Source organism: Sceloporus undulatus, chromosome 5 (assembly GCF_019175285.1).
Source record: "Sceloporus undulatus isolate JIND9_A2432 ecotype Alabama chromosome 5, SceUnd_v1.1, whole genome shotgun sequence".
NCBI classification, from domain to species: Eukaryota; Metazoa; Chordata; class Lepidosauria; order Squamata; family Phrynosomatidae; genus Sceloporus; species Sceloporus undulatus.
This window is the reverse complement of record NC_056526.1, coordinates 56,198,224-56,225,646: the sequence shown is the minus strand read 5'-3', so window position 1 is coordinate 56,225,646 and position 27,423 is coordinate 56,198,224. Positions and strand designations below refer to the sequence as shown.

General features: G+C 40.7%; 1 protein-coding gene across 2 annotated transcripts in view; it reads right to left on the bottom strand.

The window, feature by feature from the left end:
- TSPAN8 (tetraspanin 8) overlaps nt 1-15,048 on the bottom strand; it is a 31,772-nt gene extending 16,724 nt beyond the window's left edge. Inside the window, exons 1-5 of one of the 2 annotated variants that reach the window (XM_042470651.1) lie at nt 14,835-15,048; nt 3,985-4,047; nt 2,504-2,632; nt 1,750-1,824; nt 1,207-1,314 (exon numbers count right to left, since the gene is read on the bottom strand). In XM_042470651.1, coding sequence (XP_042326585.1) covers nt 1,207-1,314; nt 1,750-1,824; nt 2,504-2,632; nt 3,985-4,047; nt 14,835-14,894 — 435 coding nt within the window. In that variant the 5' untranslated portion in view covers nt 14,895-15,048. The remainder of the gene's footprint in view (nt 1-1,206; nt 1,315-1,749; nt 1,825-2,503; nt 2,633-3,984; nt 4,048-14,834) is intronic. The other variant, XM_042470650.1, reaches the window with a different exon arrangement.
- Between the last annotated feature and the right edge of the window lie 12,375 nt (nt 15,049-27,423).

The window sequence follows — 27,423 nt, the reverse complement described above, 5'->3', positions numbered from 1 at the left end:
CTCCCCACTCCACCATTTTCCAACCAGCAAGCATCAGGGCTATTTTTTATATATAAAAAAATGTTTGTGTGAACTTTGAGGTATTTTGACCTCATGATAACTTGAATGTACTGTGAAGTATAAAAATGTCCCATGTCCAAAGAAGTGTTTCTACATATATTATTAAGTATGAACCTTTTACAGACCGAGTGCCCAAGCTGCAACCCAGACCCCACTTATTTATTGCAAAGTGCCACGTTCTTCTGGATTTCTAGTAAGAAACTGGCAAATTCTGTGCTAGGGTGACAGCATGTGTGCCCACAGAGAGGGCTCTGAGTGCCACCTCTGGCATGCGTGCCATAGGTTCGCCATCACTGGAATAGAAGACAGAATAAAAGTTTTTGAAATTCAGATGAAATGAAATAAAATGTACACTTCTTGTACTGTGAGATAGTTCCTGAACCCAGTAAATTCAGATCTTTCCCCCTCCTAGTGGAAGAAACTTGGATTACCCCTGAATTAGGCCAAAACAATGTTTATCCCAATGTATTCTGAAGTTGCAGTATTTGTTGCTGTAGTTTATCTGTCTGTCTGTCTGTGTACAGTCTCTCTCTCTCTCTCTCTCTCTCTCTCTCTCTCTCTCTCTATTTCTACTGTATCTCCAAATGACATTTCTGTTGTCCTGGACTACTTTCTGACAACTTTCAGCACCATTGTATTCCTACCCTAGAATAGGTTTCTTTTTAGTTCTGAGACATAGCAGAACAAAATAAATATCCTTTTCTTCTCCTCTCCTTCATACCAGCATGATGCCAGTTTAACGGTCATGGCTTGATCCTATGGAATTTTGGGATTTGCATTTTGGTGAGGTTCTTAAAAGCCTGACTGCATCTGGATTACAGAAATATTCCAGTGCAACATCACTTTAACTGACATGGCTAAATACTATAGAATTCTGGGAATTGTGGTATTCTGTGACAGAGACCTCTGGTATCACAATAAACTACAATTCCCAAAGAGAATGGCTGAAAAGTTGGTTAGCTAAATATCCAGATATTACATGTAGAGCTATAGTAGACACTGTGCAGATTACTGCAAATTACTATTCAGAAGGCAAAGTTTAGAGGGAGGACAGATTGGCACAGAAAAATACACATACCAGCCAAAATTTCCTTTCTTAAAAGGTAGAGCCAGTGCACTTCTTATCCATAAAGTAGGCTGATTTACCTGTATCTCAAAATTGTGAAAAGCAGTCTGGAAGTCTTTATCACTTTGTGAGGAACCTTTCAGAGCATCAAGGTTTACTTTCATTGTGGAGTCCAGTGCTTGTTCAATCTGGAAAGAAGTACTTCTGTTAGAGCCTGGAAAGCTTACTCTGTAAATCCCAGAATTACCAGGGTTTTTTTGGCCCAGTACACACGGGTACTGTGTGGCGTGGCGGCAGCAATATTAGGGTTTGGGAGGGCACAGCACCTGCACACTCCTGAACCATAATACATATGGGCACTGTCATCATGGCAGCCTCCCATCCATATGGGGGCCGCCATGATGCCACCACCACCACTGTACAGCAACCAGACATCACTGGCTGGAAGTGGCCTCATGGCGGTGCCTCTTCCTGCTTCTGACGTTGCTAAAAAGAAGCCGCTCTAGGGGATGCTGAAGCACAGACATGCGGCTTACAGGGGTGGCACGGAGCTTCCCATCTGTACTGCCCCTTTGTTAATTTTTGCTAGACACATTCAAAGAGGAAAAAGAAAAATGCAGTACCTGAGATTTATAGACTGCTCCCAAAATCCCTGCTACAATTTGAAGAAGCAGGATTGCTAGTAGTCCGATGAAGAACTGAAAGAGAGAGAAATTAATCACCTGATCAGGTAGGTAGAGTATGACTGTTACTTGACATTTGTAGGAGAGGAATACAATTATACAAGCCTGCCTAATACCTGAAAGGCACCAGATCCTGCCTGCTCTTTGAAGCTAAGCAAGGTCAGCCCTGCTTAGTACTTGGATGGAGCTTGGAGGCTTCATTGCCTGTTACATGCAATTATAGGAAATTGACTGACATACTAATGCTATTGAGAAGGTCAATCTGGAAATAGTGTATAGTATGGCATATGGAAATTCTACTGAAACAAAGAATTCAGTAGTATTTTTCAGCTGTGATGAACATCTGTCTAATGATAGTGACTCAAAGGAGGGAACAATGTGTTGGACAAATGGAACTCATGTGAAATACTCAGTAAGAAATAGAAATAGAAATCTATAGTATCAGTCTGTAAAAAAAAACTGATATATTCACTCAAGTCAAGTTTCTTTGAAGTAAATTCCAACTTTACACTTTCTTCGTTTATTAAAACTTTGCAGCAGCAAATATTACAATGCCTGCCATTTGCTTTTAGATTTCTTAGAAACAGCACAGTGTGCAGAATCACTAGGAATCCACGTGGCTAATAAGTGATTTTATGTCTCTGAACATTGGCTTGGAAAGGTTAATGTCAAGGATATAATAGTAAAATTCTACCAGGAGAAGCATGCACTGGCTTTCCTTCATGGCACCGCAACAACCCAGGAAACCAAGCACCATTATGATAGCACCCACAGCGATGAGAAGGTCAATACCAGAAAACAGGGTGCTGTCTATTTGGAAATCCTGTGAAGACAGAAGTAAAATATCTCAAAGACAGATAATGAGAGTCAATATAAGGATGTTCTTTTAAAACAAAATCAGATAAATAACCCAAAATCCATTTCACTAATCTGTCATCATGTAGGGTAACAACAGCTTTTGTATCACTGGAATATCATGAGTTGTTACATTGCATTTGTGATGCATATAGGCTCAACCCAAGAGACACCGGTTACACTATACCCTAGGGCATTGCATGGTTACAGCAGGTGACTGTGATGGCTAACACTACCATAGCTTCCCATTCAGGTATTCAGTAATGGACTTTAAGTAAAAAGTAAATAAACCCTGTATCTAGGTGGAAAATTTTAAATCTTCCTGTCTCAGCTAAATTTACTTCCCACCCCAATGAATACAAGACAGAGAATGCCACTGGCAAGCATCAGCCACAGTAAAAGGGAAAAGCCATTGGAGGCACCTTCCACTTTTTAATGCTCCACATGTGAGGGAAGGCAAATTTAGGAAAATGGGAAATCAGTTGGGAAAGGGTTAAACTTCACCTATCCAGATATGATTGGTCCCAATCCAGGTAATTTACTTCTATGTTATGAAATATAAACTTAAAGAGAATATGAGTTGCATACAACTTTTTAAATGTATCATGTAGCCTTCATTGGATGAATGAACTGATACAAGCTGTAATACCACTGTAAATCTTAAACTGCATCTTGGACCCCTATTGGACAAGGTAGAAAATTCCTGATACATTATAATTGACTTTCTTGTATTAAATTTATTTATGTAACAGTAGTAGCTGGTGGCACCCATGCCTTGGGGCCATACAGATACAGATGTATCTCTCCTTGGGTGTATATTTTTGCCACATTTCTTTTATATAGTATTTCTTTTGGGAACTAGTCAAGAGGAAGCATGTACACTAAAATGAGAACTTTAAAAGCACATAGGAGTTAAACACATTGGATTAACTTTTGTTGTTGGTCACATGCCTTGATCCAAATAGAAAACCAACTGATGGCATCTATAATACAATCTGTAAAAATAGAAAAATCTGTTTCCTGGAAACAATAGTTACAATAGATCCTTCATATCAGAAGGCTGGTGTTCTGCAGATTTAACCATCCATGGATCACCACCCCCCACAATTTTCAATGATGGTATATGCAACGGACACACGTCACTGTAACTGAATAGTATGGGGCACAACCACCAATGTTTTTTGGCATCTGGAGTGGGTGGGGAGGAAGAACTGAACCCCTGTAGATGAGAAGGGTCCACTGTACTCTTAAAATATGTAATGATGAAAGCCAATGTATGTTTCAAAATCAATAATCATAAAATGGTGAAAGAGGACTTACTGCTTGAGCTGATTTGCTTACACGCAGCCATATAGAGACTCCCAGAATAATGCATCCACACACCTGGTTAAGAAAATACATTGATCATCAGCTTATAAAGAACATGAAACAATTACTTTGAAATAATGCTTAAAGATTATTACAATGAACTTTCTGACTTTGTATACTTGCACCCAACATCATCACACCATATGCACCAACATTTCTTATGTATCAAGGATGCCCCATTTTTTGTATGTGCACAGTACCATCACTTGTGTACTGTACTTTGCTTTTATATTTCATTTCCAGAAAGTGATTTCCAGAAATATCTTCAGTAGGTATACATGGAGACTAGAGTGTCCTCTGGTTTCAGTTTGACACCAGGCCCATAGTTGTAACTATCTTTGCTAGGTAAAGATACAACTGCCTGTTACAGACAGCCAAAATAAAGCTGCTTCGAGTCACAGTGGAGGTATGGTGTTTCAATGATGCATGTGTCCTAAGAGTCCAGAAGTCGCACCAAAGCCACGCTCCAGCTTTTCTAGTTTGATCCTTGGATGTGATCTTTCACTACTTTGGGTCTCCAGAGCTTGTTGGACAGCTTTCATTCTCCACCAATGTGGGTGATGGTAGGAGGTGATGGGAATTTTAGTCCAACAACAACTAGGAACCCGGGTTGGGAAAGACCTATATAGAATATATGGATGAATCCACAACAGTAGTGTGCTGCCTCTCTTCACCTTATCCTGCCCTCACTCATAACTGCTTATTTACTTGCAGTGGATGGAGAAAAGCCTTCAGCTATATGTAACCAAGGCTTAGGTAATGAGAATAGATATGTTACAAAAACACATTTATGCCCCTCTTATTATCTGGGAAATGTTGAGAGTAAGTTATATCAGTTGATTCCTGCACAGAAAACTTCATGCTACGCACTCTGCTAGCCTGCTGTGCTCCATTTGCCTCCAGCGTCCTGTCACAGAAGTACCTATGTTGCTGTGATAAATAAACTATGTTCCAGATCTTCTGCTCTACAAAGAACAGAATGTTAGGCAATACAAATGCGTTCTGTCTCAGATGATGGTTACAAGATGCATTTTTAACACCAAGCTTGGAACTACGCTTTCAGTGAATTGAGTGGAATATAGTGTGTTACCTTTGCTAGGAGAATACCAGCTTCTGTTGACATGTGGAGGTGAGGGCCCAATACTCTTCACTAGAGAGCATGACAAGTTGACAGCAGAGGCATAGGGGCTGCTACCTCAGCTCAAAGAAAGTGTGGCTTTTTCAAAAGCATTGGAGCATCTATAACAGGCAAATGGCCCACTCTGGGCTCTTCTATGCACTCAGCAACTATAGTGCATACCCTCCAACATTTCATGGATGAAAACAGTGACAGGTGTCACTGAAATGTTGGGCCAGGCAACAAGAAGGCAAGTTATTAACGGGGAAGAATAGACAAACTACTGTTTTAAGCAAAGAGCCCTTGAATTTATGTAGCATTTTTAGGAAAGGCTGGGGGGAAACTCTTATATGAATGTACTGGTAAGAACTCTGCTCTTTCCTTTCTCTCCTGCTAAGCAGAATACAAACTACTGTTGGATTTTGAACTCAGTGTACAGCAGATGAAGTAAGCTGAGGACAAAGGAGGAAAATGGGAGGACGTGAGAAAAACTGGGTCATTAAAAAGCATCTGAAAAAGTGGAACAGCAGAAGATTAACAGGGATTGGTCTTGCCAAACTAGGACAATTGGAGGGTTCGTGTTGTGCTAAGGCACTATATATAAGTGCAACCCTGGCCTATGATGATCCTTGCTATGCTGTTAATCAAGCACACTATATCCCCCTTTTCCTATTCAATGGTGCTCTACTGCTTTACTTCTAGTGATGAGCTATGGCAAGAGCTATCCTGCTAGTACTGTACCTGAGACATTCTACTCAGCTCAGAAGCAGAAAAGTGAACTGCATGCTTCATGTCTCACTTCAATTATGAACTCAACAGTTGCCTCAAAGTAAGACATACAGCACTGGGCCTTCATTAATAATTTTCAACAGGCAGAATGACAACAATCATATTATGCAGCTGTGTTGTAAGAAGTGTGCATGTGTTTTGAATGTGAAATACTTTTGAACACTCTGAAGCATGATGGGCAAGAAACATCTTGTATATCAGTTTGGCATAATGTCAAATCACTATTACATGTGATCACTTTAAACCAGAGGTGGGAATGGAAGATCCCACAGGCCATATGCAGCCATGCAGAGAGTCCTAGGCTGACCTTAGGCTTCCCTAAACCTTCCATAATATGTATTCTATTCTCCTGTGTTCTGTTTCTTTATGCCCTATCTTTTCTCCCAAGTTGGGATTCATGGTGGCTTACAGGTGTGTGTGTGTGTGTTTTTTTTTAAAGTACTGTAAGTAGAACATATCTAGATAAACATGCAAAAATAATTAAACAGTCATAAATTGCCTATAGAATTAAAACTATTCAGAATGTTGGTTTCAAAGGACAACACAGCAAGGAAAGCCCTTCTCTTGTAAAACAATCAATTCCCAAAGGTCTGATAAAAAAGGTCATCAGCTCCCAATGAATGGAGAAAGGAGGAAGGCAGGCTAGCCTCCCTAAGAAGATAATTTAAGAACCTTCAGCCAACCACAGACAAAGCCCTCATCTGTATTCCCACCAAAGATGCTTGTAAAGCATAACCTTCAACATTTCACAGACAAAAATGGAGATGTGTAGCCAAGCAACATCAGAGTGTGGTCAAAATGGCAAAGATTATCAATGACAAATACTAAACAAGCTAGGAGAAACTGCAGCAGTTTGCTTTTATCTGAACTAATCAGGAAATCCAAGACTTCCCCTGCCCAGCCAAATTAATTGAGTGCAAATTATTTTTGTATTTTGAACTCACTTTGCACCAACAGAAGTAAAGGAGAAAAGGAGAAAGTGGGAGGAGGAAATGACACTGGGACATTTTAAAAGCAGCTGAAAAGTGGGATAGTAGGGGATTAATCAGGACTGTCCCTGTCAAAATCAGGACCTTTGGAAGGTATGGTAAAGATGTAGGGATCAAAGTGCCTCCCAAACCCACAAAAATCCCAAACAAATAAATAAGTCTGCAACCAACAAACACAGCTAAAGAAAATTACCTGTAAAGAGTGCAGTTTTACTCTAAAGTGCTACTATTATTTATTTATTTATTTATTTATTTATTTATTTATTTTGCTCTAACATACTATTAAAATGCTTCAGTGTAGCATAAATATAAATCCATAATCATCAATGTAGTGTCCTTTTTTGTTCTGGGGAGATTGCTTTGTCCCAGTCATTGCAAAAGAAGACAAAGGTTAAGTCAAAGATGGATTTCTGTAAAACCATACTAAAGTGCAGGCCAGCTAAAAAGCCTTGATCAGTACAAGTTATCTGAAAGAGCAATGAATACATTTTGCTATTTTCCATTATAATTAAGAACATAGGGTCTGTTTCCTTATTACATGGTAAGAAAGGAGTGGCTGTCTTTCTTTAAAATGCTGCAATAACCTGCCAAGCAGTGAAACAAAACGGCCGTGTTTCCTTTGCAAGGTGGTTCCAAAATGGAGATCTTTGTGTTATTGCCACAGTTCAAGGCTGCCTATGGATTTTCATGTATCCTGATCAAGTGACTGGTCCCTTTGCTCTACACACACATCCAAAGTAGCATTTTCCTCTGTATCTGGCTTCCTTTGGGATCCAGAAACAGGATGCAAACACTGAGGCCTATGACTTTGCATTTGCCTGAAATAGTCAGAGAGACAAAGCTGAGAAGAAAATGTACTCCATATATTCACATTGTTCTTCCTTACCATTGCTGCTTATTATTTATCAAGTGCCTAATACTTAGTTTACAGAAATATTTTTAGAGAACAAGTCCTGTTTGTATCTATGTGCATACACCCATGATGTGCAAAAAAAAGTCAGAGAGGGATAGGGAGAGAGCAAGGGACCAAGGGCAGGTGTAAGAAAAGGAGGAACTTTATACAAGTTGTGAGAGGAGAATCCAAACTGGGTGAATGTTATGGTAAGTATTCCTGGTAGTATACTGGTATTCTTTCATTGAATTTCTCTGTTCACAATGTGTACACACATCTAAAGTAATGAGTAACCATCACTGTGTCCTTGTGCCATTGCCAGCTCTTAGCAGCATAAAATGTGGCAATTTAAATTTGTCAGAGTGACCAGATGTCCTCCTTTTCCAGGACATGCCCTGCATTTCAATCTAGTGTCCAAGAGGAATTTCAAAATGTCCTCCATTTTGAACTTGAATAAGAAGCATGCATTTACATTCATGTTAGTGTTTTTAGCTTTTATTTTGTATTATCCTACATTTTTTTCTCAAATGTTCTATGTTTTGTGGTGCCTTGTCCTCCTTTGCAGTTAGGACATGTGGTCACCCTGTTCTGACTACAGTTGCTTCTTTGGGATGAGCGTTCCACCAACACTGTAAATCTGCACCATTTTTGCTGCATTGCCAAGCTGGTGATGTCCTGGCATCATTGACAAAAGTCTTATCTAACCTCATTCCTTCAGCCATATTTTCTAGCCGATTTCTTTTTAGCCACAGGAGATATGTGTGCATGCAGCCTTTCTCACTCTGTGAGCTGTCATGAAAAAGCACAGCAAGAACATCTCCTGGTTCTTTCTTCATAGCCTCTGCCCCCCTTACTTGCTCATTCTACAACTCCTTTCCCTTTTTTCCTGCCATTCCCTCTTGGACATTTCCAGAGCTGGCATGATGGATAGTTGCTGCCTTTTCTGTAAATTTGGAGCCTTGTAGGGTGACCATTGGCAAGTCACACACTCTCAGTTCCAGAGTATGGCAATGGCAAACCCCCTTTAAAGAAACTTAAAAAGAAAACCCAGTGATAGATTTACCTTAGAATTAGCATAAGTCGGAAATAACTTGAAGACAACAATAAGGGAAGATACCATTTTTTTGGTTTGTTTCTCAGGAAGGTGACCTGTTTGTGAAGTTAACTCCCCCCCCCCCCCCGGGGTTTGGTGCTTAAATCACAAATACATCCACAAGATCCCTCTGTGGCTGCATCTGCACTGCAAAAATAATGCAGCTTGACACCGCTTCAACTTCCATGGCTCGATGTTATGGAATTTTGGGATTTGTAGTTTCATGAGGACATTTAGCCTTCTCTGTCTGAAAACACTGGTGCCACAACAAACTACAAATCCCCAGATCCCATAGGAAGGAGCCATGGTAGTTAAAGCAGTGTCAGACTGCATGATTTCAGTAGTGCCAATGCAGCCTTAGTTCTTTCCCTTTCTTGTGCCTTATCTTCCTGTGAGAGCAGGGACAGAAAGGAAACCTGTTGAAATGTAGGAGAGAGATAGCTATTTCCCAGGTTCCCCCTAACTCTTCATTAAACTGAGTAAACAGCAAAGAAGTAAGTGCGTGTGGGCAAGCATGCAGACATTTCCTCTTTTTACTCTGTGGGAAGAGAGTAATAAGTAAGATGAAGCAAACACACTCGATCCTTTCTTCTGACGCAGGGAAAATGCACTCTGTGAACCTAAGAAGTCAAAGCATCTATGAGCAGAGCACCTATATGATGGACATATACAAAGGATTGTTTTTATTCTATATAAGGAAAGAACCAGCATGGTGCAGAGGTGTGAGTGTTGGATTAGAACTCTGGAGACCAGGATTCAAATCTCCATTCAGCCATGGGTGATCTTGGGCAAGGAAACACTCTCTCAGCCTCAGAGGAAAGCAACTGCAAACCCCCACTGAACACATCTTGCCAAGAAAACCTTGTAATAGGTTCACATTAGGGTTACCACAAGTAAGCAGTTACATGAAGGCACACAAAAGCAGCAATAAGGATTACATGAAGCTAGTAAGGCATCATACATCTTTGCCCTCGTGAAGGTTTGCAGAGAAGGGATGGTCAACACAGACGGTATCACACTCATAGGATCATCACACAGGATTACTCACAGCCCTAATCCTGTTCACTTTGTGGGAACCTATTGTACTAGAAGCGTATGTGAAAGACTAGAAACCACATGCCACAGGAAGAAAGAGGAAACTTTCTGGGAAGTAATGTGAATAGCCACATTGGTTTAATATGATGTGTGGACTTCTCCAGAGACTAAAAAGAGAAATGACAGTAATAGGAAACAAGTAATGACCAATATTACATCAAGTGAGAAATACAAGAGAAAAGAGCTGAGATTTGAATGCTTTCTGGAAGTGAGCTGAAGAATTGGCCAGCTATCTGACTGTAGCAGCATTGAGGTGCAGGTGTCCTTCCAAATGTTGAAGGACTGCAACTCCCATCAGTCCTAGGCAGCACATCCCATTTTGGTGACTAATGGAAGCTACAGTTCACAAACATCTGAAAAGCAACTTTTTCCTAGCCCTCATTTATAGAAACACCACCCATGCTGAAGGGGTCATGGGGGAGAAAGGACTACTGACAAGAATAGCACAAGGAAGTGGGGATTTAAAATGTTAGATTAACAGAGAGCCTAAGGAGAACAGAGGGCTAGCAGTAATGATGGAACAAGAGGGAAATTATGGAGAAACGCAGAGTTAGCAGAAGTTTAATCTGGATATGAATAAGAAAAGACACCAGTGAATGAAAAGCAAAGGCTCAGCCAAACTTGCACCCTCACCCCATTTCATCCCTCTGTATGAAAGCAGGAGGGAGGGATAGTTGAGTAATTTTTCAGGGAATACAAAAGGGAGAGAAAGTTAGTGACATATTATACTCCAACAGCAACTTCTGGATATGTTTTCTGGATTTGAGAATAGTGCATTTTAGCCACAACACTGGAATCCTGTTGGGACTTAACTCTTTGAGGTTTCTACCTCCAAAAAAGCTAAAGACTTTTTTTAAACTGTGACCACATTTGGCAGGTTTTTCCTGTACAGCACCTAAAGGTTTTTCCAGATGCAACAGTACAAAGGCTTCTTGAGAAATCCAATGTTCTCTGCCTAAGGGGCAGCTAACTTTGCACAGGGTAGGGACAGTCGGGATCTCAAGGGAAGTTATTTTTGTTGTTGCTAATCGAGTTGACTGGATCTGATGACTCTTTCTACCCCAGAGCCTACATGACCAAAGAGAGGAGTGGCCTCCCACTGCACTGATATTCCTCCAAACCATCTTAACTGATAACAACAAAAACATCTTGACAAAATACAGGCCTGTGATTCTAACATTGTCATTTGCTTTTCTTCTCCTGTATGATTTTAAAACATTTTTTGCCTGTTGAAGAAGCCAATGGCACTTGTATTTTGTGCATTTTTAATTGATCCAATAAAGGTTTTGCTGTTTAGTAGGTTTTGGATGCTATTGCTTTTAGTCATATAGCCAAATCAGCTACCCCTGGATATATTTTTCCACATGGAATTGTAATCTTTCCAATTTCAGTGGCTGGTACAATTTCAGAATCCTCCTCAGCTCTTACCATTGGTCAGGATGGTCAAGGTGACTGGAATTTTAGTCTGATATATCTGTAGGGCAAAAGGTCATTAAGGCCAACAAGCTGTATGAATAAGCCAATCACACATTGCCTTTGACTCCTTTCAAAAAAACTCATTTGAAAAATGAGAAATTTACTGCTAACATGCTAATAAGGGCCATTTCACACACTGAGCTACATCCAAATATTAGTGCTAACCAGAACAGCCCAATTGAAGCAGCTTGTAAACTTGGGAAATTGATAAGTCACTTGGATATCAACTTGGAAATCTGATAAATCAACACTTGCGTAAATTCCATTAAATGTGTCTACCATGGTTGGTTGGGGTTCAGCCCCACCTCATTAATTTTTAATTTTTATTTTTAATTTTTAATTTGTTTGTTTGTTTTATTTATATACCGCTATTCCAAAGATCATAGCGGTGAACAGCAAGTAAGCTAATTAGCAAGTAAGCTAATTTGCCCCCAACAGTCTGGGTACTCATTTTAGCGACCTCGGAAGGATGCAAGCCTGAGTCGAGCTTGGGCCCTTTTGCTGGTCTTGAACTCGCAACCTTGTGGTCTTGAGTGAATGGCTGCAGTACAGGCATTTAACCACTGCGCCACCAGGGCTCCAGCACACCAAATGATTCTTTTTTAAAGAGTACACCTAAGAAGGTAATGGAGGGCCAGTGTGGTGTAGTGGTTTGAGCGTTGGACTGTAACTTTGGAAACCAGGGTTTAATTCCCAGCTCAGCCATGAAATCCACTGGGTGACCTTGAGCAAATCACATACTCCAAGATCCAAGGGAAGTCAATGGCAATCCTCCTCTGAACAAATCTAGCTAAGAAAACCCCATGATAGGTGTGCCTTAGGATCACTGTAAGTTGGGCATGCCTTGAAGGTACACAACAGCAAAAAGGAAGTAAGACAAATGGGTTTGGAAACACCCCCACCATGTTGCTATTTGCTGTCAAGTTGATTTCGTCTTATGACAATGCAACTGAAGAGAGATATCTAAGAGCCCAAATAATCAACTTTCCTTCTCAGGTCTTGTCTTGGAAACTCAGAGCTGTATTCTCTTTGCTTAAGTCTATCCACCTGTCTTCTGCTTTTCCTACTGCCTTCCATTTCAGCAAGCATTATCATCTTTCCCCCATAAATCAGGTTATCTGATGCTATGTCCAAAGTACAACAGCCTAAGTTTAATAATCTTGGATTCTAGTGAGAGTTCAGGCCTGATTTGCTGTAGGACTCATTCACTGGTCTTTTTAGCAATCTATCATATCCAAAGAACTACTATCTGACAACCAAAGAGACACTATTGGCTACACTCCTTGTTGAGTGTATACACATCTAGGTTTGCTTCCACAAATATAAAGGACAATTTGAAGACTATGCTAAGAATGTGTGTTGTGCATGTTCAGGCTAACCTGGACTTGCGGCAAAATTACCACACATTTCCCCACAAACTTGTCAGTTGATCTATATATCCTAAGCAAACTACACAATTTTGTTGGTTTTTACAAAAACTTTCTAAAAATTTCAAATTTCTCTATAAATTTGATAGCAATAATTTAATTTAAAAAATAATATGAGAGAAAGCAGAATTGATAGACTCCACCATCAGGCCCCTGCAGAGAACATCGGAGAACAATGAGTGTTTAGAAGACATTCCTGACTGACCAAGATGACATAGGGCTGCACTGAATTCAAACCCTGCTCATCCTAAGTAGAGGATTTAGGACTACCGAGGACCTAGCCTAACTTTGTGCCATCACAGTAGGTGTCAGTGGCATACTTAGTATATTTTACACCAGGAGCAGATCATTTTTAATACCCCTCCTACTCTCTTCATCATTTTTTCTGAGTCTAGTAGAGATGCTGGCCAGGTAGGCAAGGGAAGAACCTTGCTTTCCTGCCCAATCAGCAGAGCCACCTGACTCAGAAGGCAGCTCCTTCCCACCAGTGCACCAGGCACTCCTGTGACACCCAGGGTAGTCCACACCCCACATACCATCTAGTGACCCCCACCGGTAGGTGTGTCCCTCAGCTGGAGGACCTTTGGATCTGGTGTATCACTGCTCTTCACCTCCCCATCTCTTCATTTCTTTTTGGCTTTTCTGTCAGATCTTAGCTACATGCTTTGTTTCTAAGCAAACTGCCATCACTTTTGTTCTAACAGGCTTCATACTAGCACAACATTATCCTTTGCATCCTGGATATATCTCTACTGGGCAAATTTGGCCAGTGTAAGTAGTCAAGAATCTTGCTAACTTTATTTTTTTATATGAGTTCACCAACATCTTCATAAACACAATGGAAAGAGATTTTTTTAAAAAAAACCTCAAATGTTGGTGAATGCAAAATTCAACCATTTCTGCAAACAAACAGTTGAATAATTCTTTATAGATACAAAGTTCTCAGTCAATTTTCAAACTAAACAGAGACCACAGACATTTTAATTACCTCAGTGTTTGCCTCAAACACAAATTCTTCATAACAAATTTCAGCAGAATACAAAATTTATACCAGATGACCTACATTTCTTCCTTAAATTCTCCATATCCTACCATCTAAAAATGTTCAGACTTGATTTAACATTTATGCAGAGTGGGGAGATGTGAACAATTTGCTAAACATTACAATATAATGTAAAAGGTCCAAGGAGAAAGAAAGACAGACAGATACATTTTCAGCATATCGACCAAGGCGAGGCAACTCACAGCCCTCTGGATGTTGTTGGACTTCAGCAGTATTAATTCAACTCAGCATAGTCAGTAGTGAGGAATGATAGGACATAGGACTGATAGAAGACAACATCTGGAAGGACATAAGTGGCCCACCTCTGATTTAGACAACTACATATTCTATGAACTTTCTATCAAATTTACAGAGAAATTTGAACATTTTCAGTCAAATCATTACTAAATTATTCCCAAGTTTTATTCAGAGGAGGTTTTTCATTGTCTTTTTTTGAGGCGGAGAGAGCATGACTTCCCTAAGGTTCGTGAATTTTGAGGGTTGAGTGGGGACCTGAGCCCAGCTTTTGCAGATTCCTAGTCAAACCCGACTACACCCTGCTGCTTCTCTGTCCTGACCACTTGTCCTTTGCAAAAAAGGGAGGAGGAAACATATTCCTCCCCACCACACACAGCATCCCATCAATATGCAGTCCAGTCCCAGTCTCTTCTATACCTAAGTACAGGGATTTGATCCGCAATGCTTCAAGAGGTCTTAAAGTAACTTAAATCCAAAGTGCTTATTCAACTTGATTTTGAAGGTCTGTCTCTTAAAATCTCACTTTGCCTTTACAAAACATATAATTATTAAAGCAACAGATTTGCTGATAGCTGAACTGGCTTTAGTTCGTAAGATGATAATTTGCAAAAACTCAATACTTACCCAGAACAAGAAGTTGAAAATGAACATCGAGTACTTCATGCAGCTGCTCACGCCTGCCATTTTTCCTGATTTGATCCAACCAAGCCCCCAAACAGCCGAATAGAAGCAAAACCTCTCAGAAGGGTTTCCTTCCAACTATTTCTGTCCCAGACTCTTTAAGGAAGCTTAGGGCCACTTCCTTTCCCCTGATAACAGAAGCGGAAGTTCTGAGGAGAAAATATGTATCAATCCAAACCATGCATATCCTGCAGCTAATGATTAACCATGCCTTTTGAAAAGCACCAGTTAGAACTATCTTCAATTCTGTCTCTGCATGTTCTTTCAGTTTACGGTACCAGTATACTTTACAAGTGTACTGTACAGCTGTTTGTAAAACACCCTCAAGCTAAACAATTATGGTGAAACTAAGTGGTGACTAAAAATAAATAGTCCAGAATGCCAGAGAACTGGTGTGTTCAGACCAGTAAATGTGTTGTAAGAACCTACAGCAGCTTTCAGAATTCCTCTTTTAAACTCCATTTGGTGTTTTTGCAATATTTCCTATTATGTCTGACATTTAGTTTCGGTAATGGTGATGTATACTTTTCTCGGGAGGAATGGAGTTAAAAGCAACAACCTGGTCTTTGTGTTTCTGTTGCAGTCTTCATTCCTTGTCAGCTCCTCTCTGAAGCACCGCTACTCTTTATACATAAAAGCAAACCAAGGAGAGAAAATGAAATGTTTGTGCTCTGTGTTTATCCTGTCTTTAACTACCTCCTTCATGGTTGCTGAACAGCACCACAGACATTCTTATGTATTGGAGAGTTTTGTCATATGGAAGAAATGAGTTGGTGAGAGATTTATTTCCAGAAGAGCACTGGATGATGGTCTGAGTGGTACTTTTTTATTTGATATACCACAACAATGGATTGTATTGAAATCTAAGTATAATGGTGCCAGGTGACCACTTTCTTTATCCTTACATTTCCCAAAATGGTAGGCTTTTTTTTTAGATCTGGGAACCAGCAAGCTCTGATTCCCCCCCCCCCCGCCCCCAGTGTATGTCTACAATTGTAGTGCATTCTAGTGTGACTCACCTTAGGTCAGACTATGATGGAGATATGGGCCCTGTACCACCTGTTATGCACATAGATACATTTCCCAGATACATTTCCCACTAAAATAGCTAAATCTGGTGACAAAGGGAATGTCTCCTATGTAACTGAAAGTATGAAGAGTGGATTGGGTTGTTATGCTGACCTTCCCCTCCAAGTGTACAGTGTAAGAGAATAAATGGATTTTGCACATGGGAGTCCCCATTTAGAGTGTTTGCACAGAGAGGGTATCTGGCTCACAGATGTGTGACTTGTACCCAACAGGTGCACTCCTGCTCCCCTTATCCATATGTTCAATAAAATGAAATTAAATGAAATGCTATGCAAGAGTTATGCTTGTCATGAAGTGAGCAATCAGATATCCAGACCACTTGATGAGCTGGGTCCAAGCTTGGATGAGGGCTATAATGGGATCAACTGATCCCCAGCCCTTCCTACATATTCCTAGCATGGATAACCTTTGGCTGCCCAAAGACTCTGGGCTACAAGTCCCATAAGGCTCTTCAGACATGTTGCATGATAAGGGATTGTAGGGGTGGTGTTCTAAAACATCTGGAAAGCTTAAAGTTTCTCACCTCTGGCTTACTCCTTAGCAACCAAAAGTTACCCTTGAAAAAAATGGATGTGGGGAACAGGCAGAGGTAGGTTTGATTGATTGATTGATTGATTGATTGATTGATTGATTCAGGATGGTGTACTTTAGCATGCTCAGAGGAAGAAACAACATGGGGCTTGCAGTTTTTTGTATTTCTCAGGGCAGTTCACTGAATCCAGAACCATTGATAGTTTCCATGCAGCCAGCACAGAAAATGACACTGCCCAGTATGCTCAAGAAACATCAACACTACTTTTATGAGCCTTGTTGTGTACAGCTAAAGTTCCCAAATGTTCCATTTTGTACAGAAAGTCCTACATCCTGGTCCTATATCAGGGCAGTGCAGGACACTCCTATACTTGCTGAGAATGGGATCCATCCACAGTCCCAATCTGAGCATCTGGTATACAGCAGTCAGGCATAACATACTAAATGCTGTGGTACCCCTGCTGGAATTAGAGCTGGTGTGGCAGCATTCATCTTTTTTTCCCCCTAGCCAGTTAGGCAGAGCAAAACCAACTTTCATCTCACATGCCATTCACCTGAAGCTGCCTAGGCCATGAGAGCTGAGAGCAGGATGAGTGGACCCCATCCACATTCACAGCAGACTTAGCATTGCCTGAGGTCATTTTGTTGCATACCAAATGCCCCAGGTCAGTCTGTTGTGAATATGGCTGGCACCACCTCTTCCCACTTACAGCACACCCTCCCACTGTTCAGATTTGGTAGGGGCAGTTCTGATTAATCCACTATCATCTCACTTTTTCAACTCCTTTTAAACTCGGAGGTCTCTCATTCATAGGGCCACCATGGGTCAGGATCAACTGAAAGACAACAACAAGAAAGAGGCTCAATTAGAAAGAATTTAAAACAGAATAATTTTAAAAGTGTAAAATATAATTACACAGTTTAACAATCAAAACATATTTAAAAAGTTCAAAGCCTTGATGTTGTTCTTGTTGTTATGTGCCTTCAAGTTGTTTCCAATTTGTGGCGACCCTAAGACAAACTTATCACAGGCTTTTCTTTGCAAGGTTTGTCTAGAGGCAATTTGCCTTTGCCTTCCTCTGAGGCTGAGAAAGTGTAACTTGCCCAGGGTCATCCAGTGGGTTTCCATGGCCAAGCAGAGATTCAAACCTGGTCTCCAGAGTTGTAGTCCAACACACAAACTGTTACACCATACTGAATTTCTTCAAAACTGTCAAACTATTAAAAATTTCACAGATGAAAATTGGGAGACATGTGGCCAAACAACATCAAGCTGTATTCAAGATGGCGAGGAACAGCAGGTAAGCCAGGGGAAGCTGCAGCAGTTTGCTTTTGCATGAGTTTGCTGAGAAGGGCAAGCTATCATGCCCTCCTATTTCCTTCCCCTGCTGTTGAATGCAAACTGCTTTTGTACTTTTAGCTCAGTTTGCACTAGTGGAAGTAAGCTGATGACAAAGGGGGAACACAGGAGGAGGAGAGAGAAATTGGAGCATTTTAAAAGCAGTTGATAAAATGGGATGACAAAGAATTAATAGATACTGTAGCTTCCAAAATGGACAGTTGGAGAATAGGAGTGATGTATCCTTACAAATTTTGTCACAGTCTTTAGACCCAAAAAGGAATTAATAACAAGATGTGTTTTAACTTGGCACTAGAATGAAGACAATCAGCTCCAATTATGTATTGAGGAGAAAGCCTTTCCACAACTAGGGTGTCACAGCAGAGAAGGCCCTGTTTCACATCCATCTGAGCTGCATTAGCTCCACTGGTGAGACATTAAGAGAGTCCCTCTAGGATACCTTAGTCCTTGGACTGACATACATCGTGAGAGAGACTCCTTCAGCTATCAAGGTCTTAAGCTGTTAAGGTTTTAAATTCACCACCAGCACCTTGAACTGGAAGCATATTGACAGCTTTCTTCTTTTTTTCTCTTTTGCAAAGGTAGGCTGGGTCTGATCCCTTAGCTTCCTAAGGGGAGCTGAGCAGGAAGGGCTTGGAAGTAGCTGTCTTGTTTGCTTTCCCCAAATGTTTGTAACAAAAGTTGGAAAAACCTGCCTTCTTTCCCCAGGAATTATCTTAGGAGAAAGTGCGTAAAAAGTCTAAACCCTTTCCATAGTGAGCTGGGAGGAAGGCCACCCATCAGCATGCAGCACAGCATATAATTTTGATTCTTCTAGTTATTTCTAGGCTTCTCAGCTCAATGATTAACCCACACCTGAATTAGGTGCTGTGTAAAGACAAAGTAGCCTTTCTTTTAAGAGACAAAAGGTGACACTCCCTGTGGCAACACATTGCCCTTCAGCTGAATGTTGTTTTACTGTTCCTCGCCATACACTAATGTAACCCTTGCTGAATTATTTTGCAAAATAATAAATTAAAATATTTGTTCGAGTTTTCATTTAGCTACTCCCATAGTAGGGGGACTGAACATTAGAAGAAACTTCTTAATAATGAGATCAGTTCAACAATGGAACCAAGTGCCTAGGGAAGTGGTGGTGTCTCCTACTCTGGATATCTTCAAAAAGAGACCTGCTGGGGATGCTTTAGCTGAAGATCTTGCATTAAGCAGAAAGCTGGCATTACCCAAATGCTAGGATCCTGAGAGGGAACCCACAGTTAATATACATTGTGCAAATTTTATTAGCGCAACTGAAGCGAGGATCCAGCCTGTGTCTACTGGTTCTCAAAATAGAACTCCAGAGTAGGAGGTCCAAATTAATTTTATTTATTAATCAGAAAGAAGTCACTATCCACACAAAAATACTCTCTCACACACATACATTCAAGAACTAATGATATAGTGGTAGCAGGCAGTGAATTAAAGGGTGTAGAGTGCAATACTATACTGCTTCCAGAAGTAGCACTCCAATTGAGAAGACACCATGGAAATAGTTCAGCAAGCTGCCTGACGTTTGTGGCATGAGTCAAGCAAGATGCAGATGAAAAGGGTTTATCTGACCTCAAGCAAGACCAAATTTTTGGTGTCCAAGTGGGTATATTTATGTTGCAAAACCTATCCCAGGGCAGAATTTGGGATTAGAGTGGATTTTCCAGGAGGGAAGATTGGGAGGGGAAGTTAGGAATGATCAGACAATCAGTAAAAAATCAAATCAGGAAAATGGGTTGAAGGGACCTTGGGATAACACTAGATTTGATAGACCAGAGGCCCCTTTTTAATTCTATGATTCTATTATTCTGGATGTATACACACTGTAGAAATAAAGCAGTTTGACACCACTACAAGTCACTTATTGAGTTATGGCAGTACCATGAATTTCATAGGATTTTCCTAGGCCATGAATACTCAGAGATGGTTTTACCAGTACCTTCCTCTGAAATGTAGCATACAGCATTGCAAGACATTTTTTTTTCCTTTTTACACACAGCCATTTATACATATTTTGGACTATGCTTTTTAATATATGTATTTTTACATATTTTCCCATCACCAATACTTTTGTACACATTTTCCCCAAATATGTTCATTTAGTCATGTGTATTAACTTGTTTACAATTTAAAAAGGAAAGAGAATGTCATACTGTGGTTTCCTCTTGATAACAAGAACTCAAGACATGCATTTTTTTTCCTGATAGTCTCAAAGACCGAATGTATTAGTTATTTTAAAAACAACAATGGTGGTTACAAGTTTCTTTTCTATCCCTACAGAGCAGAATATTATCTTCTAATGACAGACTCATTTTTATTTGTTTTTCCACTATGGAATTTAAATACATCAAAGGCAATAATTTTTGTTGTTGTTGTGTCTTCATTTTCACTCCAGTTTATGGAGATCCTATCATAGAATTTTCTTGGAAGGTTTTGTTATTCAAGGGAGGTTTGTCATTGCCATAATCCCAGACTGAGCGTGAGTGTCTTGCCTAGGGTTGTCAAGGGGATTTCCATGGTTAAATGGGGTTTTGAAGCCTGTCTTCTAGAGTCCTAGTCCAATACTCACACCACTATGTCATGCTGACCTCCTATAGCAGCCACCAAAGAAGTTATTCACCTATTATGGGAGTGGCAAAACGAAAACCCTGAATAAATATTAATCCACTTATTGTACTCCTTCACAAGTGATTGTTTACGCCTGCAATAAAAAAGTGTGAGTCATGGGGTGGGAAGTCATAGAAAAGAAACACTGAAGATGAAGGCCACCTTTGCATAGACATACCTTCCTTGACATACAAGATTTACTTTTGGCACTTAAAAGCGGCTGTTACAAACATCTAGTTACCTGTATTTAGTTCATCTCTCCTGTAATGAAGGTATAACAACATCACATTACAATTGCACCTAAACAAGAATAGCATTACTTTTTGTAGCTGCATCACAAAAAGTGGAGGAGTATTTTATTATTATTATTATTATTCACATCCTGGTTTGAGCTCTTTTGCAGGTTTTGAAGTAATGATGTGCCTGCAGCAGGGTTGGCAAAGTGCAAGCTGTTTGTCATAGCTTTGCTCTCCACAGCCATTTTAGCCCTAGGATAAGACATTTCTAGAACAAGAAGTAAACATGAGGTAACTGCCTGTTCACTTCCTATTGTAAAGAAAGACATTGAGAAACTGGAGCGTGTCCAAAGGAGGGCGACTAAAATGGTGAAAGGTCTGGAAACCATGCCCTACGAGGAACGACTTAGGGAGCTGGGGATGTTTAGCCTGGAGAAGAGAAGATTAAGAGGTGATATGATAGCCCTGTTTAAATATTTGAAGGGATGTCATATTGAGGAGGGAGCAAGCTTGTTTTCTGCTGCTCCAGAGAACAGGACCCGAAGCAATGGATGCAAACTGCAGGAAAAGAGATTCCACCTCAACATTAGGAGGAACTTCCTGAGAGTAAGGGCTGTTCGACAGTGGAACAAACTCCCTCGAAGTGTAGTGGAGTCTCCTTCCTTGGAGGTCTTCAAGCAGAGGCTGGATGGCCATCTGTCGGGGATGCTTTGATCTGGATTTCCTGCATGGCAGGGGGTTGGACTGGATGGCCCTTGCGGTCTCTTCCAACTCTATGATTCTATGATTCTAAAGGCTATCCTGGGCCTAAGCCTAAAATGGCCTGCCCTCCATGGTGTTTGGGGGCATTCTGGGGCAAAATAATTTTGATTCAGTTGGCCTTCCCTATCCACAGACTCTTTATCTATGGAGTCAAGCAACCACAGCTTGAAAATCTTTTTTAAAAATATATAAAATTCCCAAAGGCAAAACTTGATTTTGCCATTTTATATAAGGAACACAATTTTACTATCTATTGCATTTAATGGGACTTGAACATTAACGAATCTTGGTGTCCAAGGAGGTGTCCAAGATGTGAGAGAGTGGGATGAGATGAAGAAACAAAACCCCAGCAGATACCAATAGCCAACTCTATATTTTTGTGTGGAGTACAAGGGGATGTGGTCCTCCAAGGTGTCCTGTGGAGCCCTGAATCCCCCTCCCCTCCAAGCCTCCAATACATGCTCATCCCTTTAACGGTTACCCACTAGTGTCTGTTTTACCATGGGTTAGCATTTAGATGAATTTTTATAGTAACAAAAACTAAACCTTTGGGAAATGGGAAGCAATACTTTTTAAATCTGCAAGAGCAAAAGCAGCTAATGACATCTGGAGAACCATAGAATTTTAACTGTAACTCTTTTTTAAAAGATTTTTTTCAAGATTTGACTTCTGCTTACAGCATGGCCTTCTTTTTCACGCTCTTGATGATGTCTTTATTCTATAGCAGCCCCCAAAGACATCATGGAGGCTGTAGTCATGCTGCAGAACTAAAGCAGTGTGACACCATTTTAACTGCCATGACTCTATCCTGTGGAATCCTGGGATTTGTAGTTTGGTGAGGCACCAGAGGTCTCTGACAGACCAGGCTGAATACTTCACCAAATTAGACATCCTCGGACTGTGGTGGAACACCTATGGCATGCATGCCCTCTCTGGCATGTGAAACCATTTGTGAGGGCCCAAGCATGGGGCTGTTCTGTACACATTCACACAGTAGGCCTGTGCTTCAGATGGATCTGGGAGAAGTGATTACAGCTACCAACCACCTCCCAAAGCAGACTGCTGTGTAAAGAAGGCTGCTTCTCTCTGCTCCTGAAGTAAAGGGCTGCTGTGTGCACATTCACACAGCAAACCCATGTTTTGGGAAAGGAAGGGTACAGTGTTGGTAGCTGCAGTTGCTGTGAGGGGGAACGGGAGAAGAAATCAGAATCATGGCCACTCACACCATATGACTGCAGCGTAAAGGACCTATCACACCAAAACAGTAATGGAATAGCAGCAAGATTGAGAGACTATTGATGGGTTTTACTCATCAGTGAAAAGGTACACTAAATTAACAAGTGGAATGCAAAGCAGACATAACATCCTATCCAAAGATCATTTTTATCCTGTTAAAATTATGCTTTTATAACCTTGTGTGAGAAAGTCCAAAGAATGTTAGTGGGATTGTGAAAAATACCTCCCCGCCACAAAAACAAACAAACAAACAAACAAACAAAATGGACAGGTTTTCACATCCCCCCTGGTCTGCTGGGGAAAAAGATTTGATCCTGCCTGATTCCGGAGCCCAAAGTCAAGGACAGTTATAAATCCAGTTGTTGTTGTTGTTGTTGTTGTTGTTGTTTAAAAAGAGGGAAACTAGAAGGAGGAGATAAAAGTAGCTGTAATTACCTCCCTCCCTCAATTCTATCACATTTCAGTGCATGGATTTTCAAAGCACTTGAGGAAAGCTACTTTTTGGACTACAATTGCCATGAGCATATCCACTCTTATAGTTGGAAAAAGTAACTTTTTAAAGGCTCTGAGTATTCAGCTCAGCTCGGTGAAAAAACACAGTTGCATTGTGCGGTCAGTATGTGCAGTATTTGGAAGGTAAGGCTTAGATATTTAAACAAAATATTCTTTGTTATAATTAGGGTCAAATCTTTCTCTTTCTGCAGCTAAAGACTCAGAGGCTTCATTTACCCATGTTCCAACCACTTTTTGTCACACCCTGACCACATATACACAAACAATCACTACGTATTATCTGCAACCACACCTCAGTGCTATGAACTGTGAATGTGTGTCCTTCAGCACTTGGCACAGAAGTGATAAGGAAACAGTATCACAATAACGAATTCCCTGAAGCTTTGGAAATGTAGCCATGCTGCCAGAAAAACCATGGCCCTGCCACTGGATTTTAGCCACATCAGTGTGCCAGATGCAAGATGCAAGAGAGTGGGATGAGATGAAGGAGGGCTCTCTCTCAGTTTCTCTGTTCTGCTGCTACTACTGGAGTAACAAACAAAACAAGCAAAAGAAAGAAAAGAAAAGGGAGGTGGAGAGAGGTAAATAGTTTTCAGAAGCCAGTATGTTGCATCAAAATGACAAAGAGCTCTGAGGAATGCTGGAGATTCACACATTAACTGTAGCAGAATTGTTTTTGCACTATAGGCCATGTATTTTAATAGATGCACAGAGTGCTGTCCAAAATTTTAGACAGAAATACATATAGCGTATACACGGTTGGGACTGGGATTGTAGAGAGTGAAGTAAGAAGGAACATAGATAGTCCCAGCAGTGACGATTGCATTATTAACATTTACTGAATTATTGCTGATAATAGTCATCCTGGAGCCAGGGCTGGTGGAGGCAAAGTGGAACCCTGAGGCTAGGTGTAGCCCCAAGGATGGTGATGATGATGATATGGTGTCCAGGGTTCCTGGACTGCTGTGGCAAAAGAAGAAGTGGAAGAACTGAATCACTTCCTGAACAGCTTGATATGATTCATAAGTACAAAGAGGTTTACTACAGGTACAGAGAAGTCTATTCATTGTCCCAACTCCACTTTTGTCTTTGATGTTAATGCATCTTCCGTTTTGAATGTAGGTGTGTCTGCAGAACCACGCCTTCACCCTTGCAATCATAAGCTTCAGGCCACCCATGTTAGAAATCCATAAAGGAACTCTGTCCATTTATTTGAGTAGCTAATTTACCATATCTTTACATGTGTTCTGCATACTGGATTAATTTTGAGTTAAACATTACCATATGAGAAATGTATATATTGATAAGTTAAATGCAATTTTAGTTCTTTACAACTATGTAGGAGAAAGATCCTTATTTGCATTGGGTTGGATCCAGACTCTCTCATACTTAGACCCACTGCAATCAGTTAGTCATGGCTGACATCAGTGTGTCTCTTCTAACTATAACTAAACCAGGAACTAACCTGTGAAAATTTTGAAAGGAGTAGTAGTAAAGGCATCATGCATTTCCCCCCCCCACACACACACACAATTTTTGAGTAGTAGGCTCATTTTGGGGAGGAATTTGGGGATCAACCAGACAATATATGAAAGATGTGTTTCATTTTGGTGTAAAGCAATCACACAATCCATGTATTTTTTTCTGAAAACACACACATACACCTAAAGGGGGCAGGTGTCGATCAGTACTGCAGTGTGTAAGGATGGAGTTTAATCCTTTCCACATGCTTCAGTCCTGACAAATAACCCCTCCCTGAGCTATTCTGTCACTAGTCTTGCCAGATTTCCTGCTCATTCAGTGAGTGTGTATATGAAGGGAGTTAGAGTCAAGGTTGTGGAAAAATTAGTATTTATGTTAGCAGATTCTAACAACCTAGTTCAATTAAGCTTATGGTAGAAAACAGAAGCAGTTACTTTGGTTACTCCAGCAAGGTAAAAAGAGAAAATACATGTATTGTCTCAGGAAATCCATCCAAGAGTCGGAATGGACATTAACAAAAGGAGTTAAACTACCCTTGATTGCAAGTATCCCTAAAACAGGCTCTTTTATATGAAAATAAACTAGTAACTGGGATTAATGCCCCCTTGTGGTTGCTTCCTTCTCAGACAAAAGGAACAAGATTCTGGTTCTCTTCCCTGACAGAGAGAGAAGTAACATTAACAAGTAGGAAGGAAACAAACAACACAGATCTCAGGCAAAGGGGGAAACATCAGTGACTTGCTCTCTGCCCACTGTCTCTTCCCAGTGATCATCTACTGCCCACTTCACACATGCATTGATGCCCTCTTATTTCCAACAAAGCTTACATCCTCAGGCCCCACTCCCAAATTTTGTACATTCCAGAATCTGGTGTCCACTGACATTACATTTCTATGCCTAAACCAATTTATGCTCATACAGACAATCCAGTGTAGTAAAAAACTGAAGGTATGAGATGAGGCATAAGGAAGCCCACATTTGTGTTGGGAACCTTTCATACTATGGTGCTATGATTTGTTTTTAACTGCCATTGTTCCATTCTATGTAATCCTGGAATGTGCAGTTTAGGGAGGTGTATTCAGAATTCTCAGCCAAAACACCCCAGTGCCTCAGCAAGCATACAAACAGTAGGATTCCTTAGGATGCACCCTGGGTGGTTAAAATGGAGCAATAGGGCTGCAATTGTGTAGTGTGAAAGAACTCTGATACACATGTGCATAGTACCTTTCAATGTGTCAGAATCTGGGGTTGAGTATCAGCCCCATCTCCACCAACATCCATTAATCTGAGCAGGCCCTTCTGTGATCCAGGTCCTTTGTCGTGATCCAGGGCTGCTGAGGATGCAGTGTGTTCCTAATGAGACAAATCAATTAACCCACTGGATTTAGATTTAAATCCAGAGGCACTGGATTTAAGTGGACTTTGTTGCACTGGAGCTATTGGATCAAAGAGCTGGCTCACATCTCAGGGAAATTGGCAAAGTAACAACTACTACTACCATGGATCAAAGCAGGTAAAAACAGCAGACCAACAAATATATGACATCAGTTAAAAACACATATCAAAAGAACAGTCAAGACATAGGCATATTAAAACAGTTTTTGTGGGTTTTCTGGACTATGTGGCTGTGTTCTGGAAGAGTTTATTCCTGACGTTGCTAGCATCTGTGACTGGCATCTTCAGAGAATTCTGACATGGAAGTGAGTAGGGTGTATACATTGTGCGACCCTTAGGCGCGTTACAGACTGCCCAGAAGGGGTGGTCTGCCACCGCCTTCATTTGCAGCACAGAGGAGCCCCAGCACCCAAACCGCGAGGCTCCTCCGTGCTGCAAATAAGAAGCGCCAAAATGGCACTTCTCTTTGCGGCGCGGATATGACGCCAATGGCGCACTCGCAGCATCATATGTGCTGCGCAACGTGCGGACACAGTGCGTCTGCTACATAAAGATGGCAGCCCTCGTGTGGAATGGGTGCCGCCATTTTGTACGGACTCAGTCCGTATTAGGGTTAGGGCCGTCTGGAAGGGATGCCCCTTTCTAACCCTAATATGGACCCAGTCCGTACTATAGGTCCGTTTGTAATGGGCCCTAGTTGAGAAGAAAAACTCTTCCAGAAAATGGCCACATAGCCCCCAAAACCCACAAAAAACTATGGATGGTAGCTGCAAAAGCCTTCGACATCACATATTAAAACATTCCACATTTAAAATTCATCATTTAATATTTACAATTTAGAATCATCTGGATACGCATGCTGGAAGAGACTGATCTTTAATATTTAAGTTTAAACAGCATATTCAGCTGTCAAATCTCTTTTGGCAGGTCATTTCATAGTTTAGGGGCAGCTGAAGAAGCTATATAATACAATGAAGCTATATACAGTCAGTCCTCCTTATCCATTGGTTTTTTTTATCTATAGATTCAAGCATCCATTGTTTGAAAATATTTTTTAAAATATATAAATTCTAAAAGGCAAATACTGATTTTGCCATTTTATACAAGGGACATGATCTTATTGTGCCATTGCATTTAATGAAATATTTTGGTATCCACAGGCAGTTCTGAAACCAAATTCCAAGTGTTACCAAGGGCCCGCTGTAGTACCATGGAGAGTGATACTGTGATGCATAGTCCCACAGATGTTGCTGAATTGGGTTTGTTAGCTTTCTTTGCCACTAGTTATGCTGTC